Source organism: Trichomycterus rosablanca, chromosome 1, assembly GCF_030014385.1.
Source record: "Trichomycterus rosablanca isolate fTriRos1 chromosome 1, fTriRos1.hap1, whole genome shotgun sequence".
Lineage (NCBI taxonomy): Eukaryota > Metazoa > Chordata > Actinopteri > Siluriformes > Trichomycteridae > Trichomycterus > Trichomycterus rosablanca.
Window position 1 is genome coordinate 17569466 of NC_085988.1, and position 9094 is coordinate 17578559.

Consider the following 9094-nt stretch of genomic DNA (forward strand, 5'->3'; position numbering starts at 1 on the left):
TTGTATGCGAAGAGCGACACCCTGATTAACGCATTATTCCTCGACTCTGTGCAGGCGCAATCAATCAGCCAGTAGAGGCCGTGATTTCATCAGTTATGAAGAGTCCCTGGTCCGGCTTCCCACCCTGTATGAACAACAAGTCAATAGTTGTTCATGTAGCTGCCCAGCCCAGCCAGATGGCAGTTTCAAATTGACAAGTTCGAAATGTCAGCTCTGGTGTGCTAGCGTGTTTTACCGCTGCGCCACCTGAGCAGCACTTTCTTTTGATATATTTTAAGAAATTTTCTCAAAGGTCAGAAATTCTTAGATTTAGATTCGTAGATTTCCTGTGGTGGACACGACATGGTGAGTAGTTTATTTTAGCCCAATTACCAAAGTTACATTGTACAAAATTGGCTAATATTAAGCCTGTAGAACTTTGTGACCCAAGTAAAAAAGGGGCAACATTTTTTTATTTTTTACACAAGGGTGATACAGATGTTGGATAACGGTTAAATGAACTCAAGTTCCCTTCATGTAACATGTTTGGATTAATGGTTTAAATGTATTTAGTGTGAAAGATAAGAGGCAAACACGTCACTGTACCTGACATCATTTGCAGCCACATTCAAAGCCTATGAACCAATTAAGCAGAGAACTGCATGCACACTTTCATTTGCGCCACTGTCGTGGTGCATCGTTACATCCCTAATATAAACAGTAAAGTTTCCAAATAAAACCCTTCAAGCAGTTTGAAAATATTCTACAACCTTTATTAATTCTTCCATTAAGAGATTAAGGCCATGCAGCAATTACACAAGCTGCTTCTCAGAGCAGCCCTGAGTCACCGTGAGCCGAAACTGAACGAACCCCCCAACTGGAATGAGCTCAGTCGTCGTGTTTGAGCTTTCTGATCTTGCCCTTATGACGGTCGATCTCGCGCTGCAGACGCTCGATCTCTTTCTTATGGTGATCGATCTCCTCATGGTGGTGCTGCTTCAACGCAGCCAGCTGCTCCTTCTCCTTCTGCCTGCATACATATACACACACAGACAAAAATGACACAGAGAAAGCATTACAAATAAGATAGGGCATTCAGACAGGAAAGAGAGGAATGATGAAGGAGGTTCACCAGCAGTAGAATCCAGTTTTATCAAGTTCAGAAGGAAACCTTGTTAATCAGTACACAGAAAAGTCAGTTATAGAATGACTAAACAGACACCACATCTTTCAAATAGCCCAGAAGAACCAGGAATGATTGGGCTATTTGAATAAATTTGGTTGTATTAACCAAGTAATTACTCTCCCTAGTTTGCAGGCAGATTAATTATCTGACTTTGGATACATTATTTATGTACATGGTAGTTACTAGTTACACAAGATTCATCCATTCACAAGGATATAGAACACAGTCATGGACAATTTTGTATCTCTAATTCACCTCACTTGCATGTCTTTGGACTGTGGCAGGAAACTCACACAGACACGGGGAGAACATGCAAACTCCACACTGAAAGGACCCGGACCGCCCCACCTGGGGATCGAACCCAGGACCTTCTTGCTGTGAGGCGACAGTGCTACCCACTTAGCCACTGTGCCACCCGGATACATTATTTGAGCCAAACCCTAAAACAGACCTAGGCATTGTACGCCCCCCAGGCCACATCCGGCCCTTCGGCTGTTCCCAACCAGCCAGCGTGAGATCAATTTGTAAATAGGAATCAATAAAAAAAAAAAAAAAAAAACAGCGTACATCATTTTCAATTTAAAATTCACTGTAACGTGTTGTTGAACAGAGTTTAGGAAAGACACAAGCTCGCTGTTAGTCCTCAAAGATGAAAAATAAAATTTAAATAAGAAAGATTAATACAGAATGTAGAGTTTTTAACGAGGCCGAACTTTGTGTTGGTGTACTTTTCCATACTGTCTAAAAGCATTTCATTAACATAAAGCCACGTTTTACAGTAAGGTCACGATTTAATGGAATGCAGAGTTAAACTTCAGTATCCTTCCAAAAACTCAAAATCAACCCCATGAGTACTGAGATTCCATAAAGATGAAGAAAAAAAATAATGTTTTGTCTGAGCTTCATTGTAAGCTACTTGCTTGTGTGCAGGGAGCATTTGCTTCTTTATTTATTGGGATTTTAATGTCATGTTTTACACACTTTGGTTACATTCATGACAGGAACGGTAGTTACTGGTTACACGAGATTCATCAGTTTAAGTTTAATGTCGAACACAGTGATGGATAATTTTATATCTCCAGTTCACCTCACTTGAAAGTCTTTGGAGTGTGAGAGGAAACCGGAGCTCCCGGAGGAAACCCAAGGACCCGGACCTCTCCGTGCTATCCACCAAGCCGCTGCGCTGCCCAAAATCAGCTTGTAAAACAGTAGTGTTCGTCCATGTACGACCTGTTTTCATTTACATATTTGGCATTTAGCAGACACTTTTATCCAAAGCAACTTGCAGTTGTGCCAGTATCCAATCTAAGCCGATTTACATGCTTCTTTTTTCCATAGTGTCAATTTAATATTGAAAACTTCACTAATGAAACTTACTTGAAATAGCGTTCTTCTTCAGCGGCCTCCTTCTTGCCGAATGCCCCACCGGCTTCTCTGATAGATCCTCCAGCTCCTCCTCCTTTACCGGCACCTTTTCCCAACTCACCAAGCTGGTGAGAAACAATAACAAGGAGACAAAGAACTTTTTTATTGCTTCCAAATCAGTGTTTGGCCAGTAATCTGGGAAGAAGATTGTCATTACTGATCTAAGAATCATACACAGCCAACTACAGACTGTTGAGCAGCTGAGGTCTCGTATCAAGCAAGAATGGAGGAAACTTTCACTTCCATTAAAAAGTGTCATTACCAGAAACGCTGATAGCATACAGGGGTAAAAACACCTCTGTCCAAACTTTTTTTCTGAATGTGCTGCATGCATTAAATTGTAAATATGTTCATATTTACAAGATACCATAAAGTTGATCAGGAAAATGATGAAGTTTTTTTTCTTTCTACTTTTGTCAGTTAAATAAAGATTCAAGAGAATTAGCAAATCAAATTCTTCTTTTTACTGCATTTAAAAAAAAGTGCCGACTTTTCTGTAAATACGGTTTGTTTGGGTTTTTTTTTTGGCTCAAATGCAACAAGTCACTAAAAGACCAAAGCAACATGAGATACACTGGATACAAGAAAATGTTAGTAATATAAGCAGACTAAAAGAAAAGCTGATTTAGACTTGTAGCTTAACATTCCTGTGTACATTTAGGCTTTATAATGTGTTTGACACACGTTCTTAAGGATAACATCAATTTAATAAATGTAATAAATTGATTATAAGTGAATGTGTGCAGAGTTATCCAGCAGTGATCTGACAGAAGACACAGAATTTTGGAGTGGGTCTGTTTTTAATTCCCTTGTTATAACGTATTTAAATCTGGTCCATATTCTAAACATGTGGATCAATAAATTTATTCATTGTCTGTTTTACCACTGCTTTATCCTATTCGGGGTCACAAGAGGTCCAAATCACTGGGCAAAAGACAGAAAGACATGAAACACCCCAGACAGAGGGACAGAGGTAGCCTAGTAGGTAGGGCTTTGGGCTATCAACTGAAAACTTGAGTTTCAATCCCAGCTCTGCCATGCAGCCACTGTTGGGCCCTTGAGCAAGGCCCCTAACACTCTCCTCCAGGGGCACCGTACAATGGCTGACCCTGTGCTTTGACCCCAGCTTTCAAAACAAGATGGGATATGCAAAGAAAGAATTTCATTGTACTGTACATCTGTATATGTATACATGACAAATAAAGGCATTCTATTCTAGACAGGTCCTCGGTTCATTACAGGGCAAACACACATACACACACTCATGCCTAGGGGGGCTTTAGTATCCCCAGTTAACCTGACTGCATGTCTTCAGACTGTGGGAGGAAACTGGAGCTCCCGGCTCCTTACTGCTCTTATGAAAACAGAACTAGTTTGACTTGAATTTAGCTACTGTAACTGTATACCTGATCATTTATTTTGTTTAAGTCAAATTATGTTCAGATCATGAAAATACAATGACATCATTTGGCAGACGCTTTTATCCAGATGTATTTAAAGAGGTGCTTCCTCAGCAACCATTTCCTTACTCTTGTCTAAGAATACACATCTGCTGAAGCCCTATTAAAACAAAAAAGCATATATATTTTTTTTTCTTCTTCTTGCTTTCAAAACGTGGGTTAGTTTCCATGTAGGTGCTTGGTAAAAAAGTGGGTCTTTAGTCATCTTTAAAAGACAGTGAGAGACTCAGCTGTTTGAACAGGCCAGTCTTGTGGTTTAAAGAAAATGTGGTACACAACACATTGATTGGGGCTGATAAGGGCCTTATTTTTGGAAAAATTGGGCTTAAGAACAGTAATTTTTTTCTCCATTCTTGCTAGAAAAGAGTCTTCCACTGCTCAACTGTCTGCAATTGCCATTATCTGCTTTTCCTGTTCATGGTGCACCATACATTTTCAATATAAGACAGATCTAGACTGCAGGCAGGCCAGTCAATCACACACACTCCACGTCTATAAACAATTGATATACAGCTTTCTCTTTGTGTAATAGTGTTCAGGTTGCATTTCTTGATGCAGCAACGGACCGCATTAAATGACACCTGTTTTCCGAAGTACTCCTGAACCCTTGTGGCTATATTTAACATGGTAGCACGTCCAGTAGGCTGATAATTTTCTCACCACGGCCCACAACTTTTCTTTGTATTTGTCATTTAACTAAAGGTTCAACACAATTAACAAACCACAGACTGTTGTTTTTTTTTGCATTGTAATAAATGTCAAAAGCTTTCCAGTAAATGGGTTTGTAGGTCTGGGTTTATGGTTTTAAATTGAAGACCAGGCATGGTGCCACATTTCAAATCTGTTACAGGTCTGACTTTTGTAACCACAGCATTCATGAGTAAGGCTGAGACATGTGACCATACATCATTGTTTTATGTATTAAAAAAAATAAAAAATAAAAATATTATTTTGTTCTTTTATAGTTAAATAGTTATTTTTGAAAGTGATTCTGGGCATATGGTAGCCAGCCATGGCATGAGGTCACATTTATAAGCCTTACAAGGCAAAGTGTGTATTGTACAACAGCACAAGTGTATGTACACAACAATTATTAAAGCACAACTACATAAAGAGTAAGTGATAAAAATTACAGAATAATTAAGTTAAATTAATATAAACTGACTAAAATTTATATTTTTGTCGTTAAATGTTATAAACAGTATTATTTACTTAGCCAACCCCTAATTCACTTTAAAAATCAACACGTGGCTGCATCCCAAACGCCTCCACAACCACTACCTAACTGCACTACGCATTTCAAATAATTCAGCCTATCTAGCGCACTTCCCATCCGACTCCGACACAACCCAAAACGGAGTCGGTGCTAAGCAAAGTGCAACAGGCTAAAGACAGAAAACAGCAAGTATGTACAGGACAGTGAAAGTCAGGAACAGAGAATAATACCTGATCCGAGCTCATGCGAATCTGAGAAGTGTAATAAAGCCGCACACTGCTCCTCAACAGCCGCGCCATGTTTAACCTCGAATAAACGCAGCTGACACCTTTAATCTGATTCACTGTCCTTGTGTGTAAAGCTTCCGCGTTTCTTCTTCTTTAGGTTTTAGGTGCTGCACTTCTAAACTCTTGTATTAGCGCCACCTCATGACAACCGGGCTTCTTGTTCCATAACTTTACATTTTTGTTATGTTCAGAGGTGGACAGAGTACTAAAATATTGTACTCAAGTAAAAGTACTATTACTTTAATGAATTTTTACTTAAGTACGAGTAAAATTACTAGTCTAAAAATCTACTCAAGTAAAAAGTAACTCATTTAAAATGTACTCTTGAGTAAATGTTACTTCGTTACTTTTTTAACAGGAGAGGGGGTCTCTCCTGTGTAATGCAAACAGGACAAGTGGATATAAATCTGACAATAGTTGTTTTTAATTAAAATATAATACAAAAAAACATGTTGATACAACATTTAAAACATTTAGGGATGTGTAATGTGTCATTTTAGTACAGACCATTCCATAAAACTTTTTCAAACTGTATAACCACTGAAGTTGGCATTAATTGTGGATTCTATAGACCAGCCTTCTTTTCATCACCAACAAATACCAAACAACAGTCATACTTCAAATCTCATAACTCAAAACAAGTCAAGGTTACAGGTGTTGTGACTTTCACTAAATTACCCAAAGAAAACCTTCAAGATGTAAGACAAAACTTTGCCATTCTTTGACATCGGACTATGTTATCAAATAACGAAACATCAAACTCCAAACATGTTAAACTTTTAAAATCACCCTTCCCTCCCTACTCTATACCTAGATTACAGCTCCTTTATTTTAGCACCAGTTTATTTTCCATCGCTAAATTCACTGCAGCAGTTTCCTAGATTTTTTTTTATCGTTTTTTTTTTTTACTCAGTAATGGATGTTATTTAAAATGTAGCGAATTACAATTCTTTTTTTTTTTTTTTTTTTTTTTTTTATTTTTTTTTTTTTATTTATTTATTTTTTTTAAATTTAGCGCGTCCAATTTCATCCCATCTATCATCCTCTCATTAGTGCGGATTCCTGCTCCTGATTGGGGCTGAAGAGGCCGTTCCACGCCTCCTCCGAAACGTGCACAGCCAATCGACCGTCTTATCACCCACACTTGACGAGTGTAGCGTGGCAGAGTACTGTGCACGGAGGATCACACACTCCGCCGCACCCCCTCCCGTCTCCATACAGGCGCCACCAACCAGCCAGCAGAGGGCGCAACCGCCCCGTTCCTGAGAGAGCATCCCCTACGGTCTCAAGTCCCGCCCCCCACCCGGACAACAGGCCAATCGTTGTCCATAGCCGCCCAGCCTCGACCGTGAAGGCAGAGCTGGATTCGAAACGACGCTCCTTCGAAATCCAGCCCTGGTTGCAGCGCGTGTCTTTTTACCGCTGCGCCACCTGAGCGGCTCGAATTACAATTCTTAATACAAAACATACTTAAGTAAAAGTAAAATTACTGGTTGTAAAATCTACTTTAAAAAGTAGTCCGGCAGCGCTGAGCATTTAGGGTCTGGTCGATGAAAATGGGTCCGATTACACGGGTGCCCCATATTCCACACCACACCATAACCTTCACATCACCTACGACTTTGGTGTCTGCCGTCCAGTGAGGGTTTTCGTCCCTCCAGTACCTCACGTTCTGGCAGTTGACCTCACCACTGACATAAAAATTGGCCTCATCACTGAACAGAATGCCCTGTGCGAATGCGGGATCCCGTTGATGTTGGTCTAACGCCCAGGTGCAGAACTCGACACGTCAATCAGGGTCATCTTCTGATAGTTTCTGCTGCAGCTGGATCTGGAATTGTGCCACTTATTGGTATAAAGAATCCGTACAAGGGATGACTGGCTGACACCACATTCTGCTGCGAGACGTCGCGTACTGCATCATGGACTTTTCGCAAAGGCTGCCAAAACCATTTTTGAGGTTTCTTCGTCGGTAGCGGTCTTTGGACGACCACTACGTGGCTTGTTGTCCACAGTCCCGGTTTCTCAGAATTTGGCTACGAGGGATGCAACTGTGCTGAGTGAAATTGGTGGTCTTTCTGGGTGTCGGTTGTTGAAGTCTGCGGCTATGATACGGCAGCTGCGTTCCCTGGATATCAGAATCACCTCAATCCTCTCTTCTTTCGTCAATTCCATCTTCAGTTACCTGTAACGAACAACAAAAGTTTTGAAATTTCTGTGTTGATAACTTTTGAACCACAAGAGATATTGCAAATCTGATTGCGGCAATCGAATTCTGGTCTTCTTTGATATGTTACATGACCACCTTCCCATTGGAAAAACTTGCCCTTGATCCAATATGGCGGCTTTCAAGATGGCGGCCATGCTCCGGACATAGCCTTAAAGATAGGCCCCCTCACCCATTACTTGCTGGGGTATTCAGATATGTCATTTCCCCTTTCGTTTCTGAAATAAAAGTGTCCTGCAACTTTTGAGTCACCCTGTAGAACAGAATACCTTTATTTGTCATATATACATGTACATGTGTACAGTACAACAAAATTCTTTCTTCGCATATCCCAGCTTGTTTGGACACTGGGGTCAGAGTGCAGGGTCAGTCATTGTACAGCGCTCCTAGAGCAAAGAGGGTTAAAGGGCCTTGCTCAAGGGCCAAACAGTTTGCAGGTGGCGCAAAGCCAACTGGGTAGCTGCGCCCTCACATGCAACCCCGAGCCAGCAGATTATGTCACAAAACAATATGGTGCTTTGTTTACATTGGTGGGCCATGTAAGGTAAGACGGATCGCCACAATATACACATCTAATTCCAAAACTGGTGTCATAGTGAAAAATAAAATAAACAACAATGATTTGCATTTTTTTACTGTATTTAGTGGAAATAAGGCAAAGCTAGATTTAGTGTTCCTAAATACACTATATGTGCGATTTTAGCATGTTTTTGTGTTCTGGGAACTCACAACAGTGTGGTGGCATTTTGGGCTTCATAATGGAACCACTCTGGGAGAGCTAATTGACCAAGATGCAATGTAATGCCCCTTTTCTCTTCCTTTCCCACCCATAAATCCATGATTTGAATGGGATACGCCATTTGGTAGAGTAGTGGTACTGCTTGCACACGGCTAAATTGCTAGCTCTCCCTTTTAATTATGCTGTAATAATTAGGGGTGCCGGAGTCTAATGCTTTTAGAATTAAATATAAAATACTTCTACTTACATTTAAAGCACTACATGGCCTGGCCACTCTGCGTCCTCCCTCATAATTTTCAAATCTTTGCTTAAAACACATCTCTTTACTGAGCACTTTTCATAGTTTTTATTTATTTATTATTATTATTTTTTTTATTGATTGTATTGTAAAGTGTTGTAAAGCGTCCTTGAGCATGGATAAAGGCACTATATAAGTATAACTTATTATTATTATTATTATTATTAATGCTACTCTCTGTTTACCCTGAGTTGAATCCTGCAAGTCGAGACTGTCATGCCAACAATGCTGCTAGATGCTGCTAGATGTGACAGTACCTGCCGTGTTTGCACCAAAA

At 40.1% G+C, this 9094-nt stretch overlaps 1 protein-coding gene across 1 annotated transcript; it reads right to left on the reverse strand.

Annotated features, from left to right (window-relative positions):
* Window positions 1–730: 730 nt before the first annotated feature.
* Window positions 731–5640, reverse strand: atp5if1a (ATP synthase inhibitory factor subunit 1a). The gene is made up of 3 exons (XM_063000434.1): window positions 5497–5640; window positions 2543–2655; window positions 731–1009 (listed from the first exon to the last, which is right to left on the reverse strand). The coding sequence occupies exons 1-3, from the start codon at window positions 5563–5565 to the stop codon at window positions 868–870; spliced, it is 324 nt and encodes a 107-aa protein (XP_062856504.1). The 5' UTR covers window positions 5566–5640; the 3' UTR covers window positions 731–867.
* Window positions 5641–9094: the final 3454 nt, after the last annotated feature.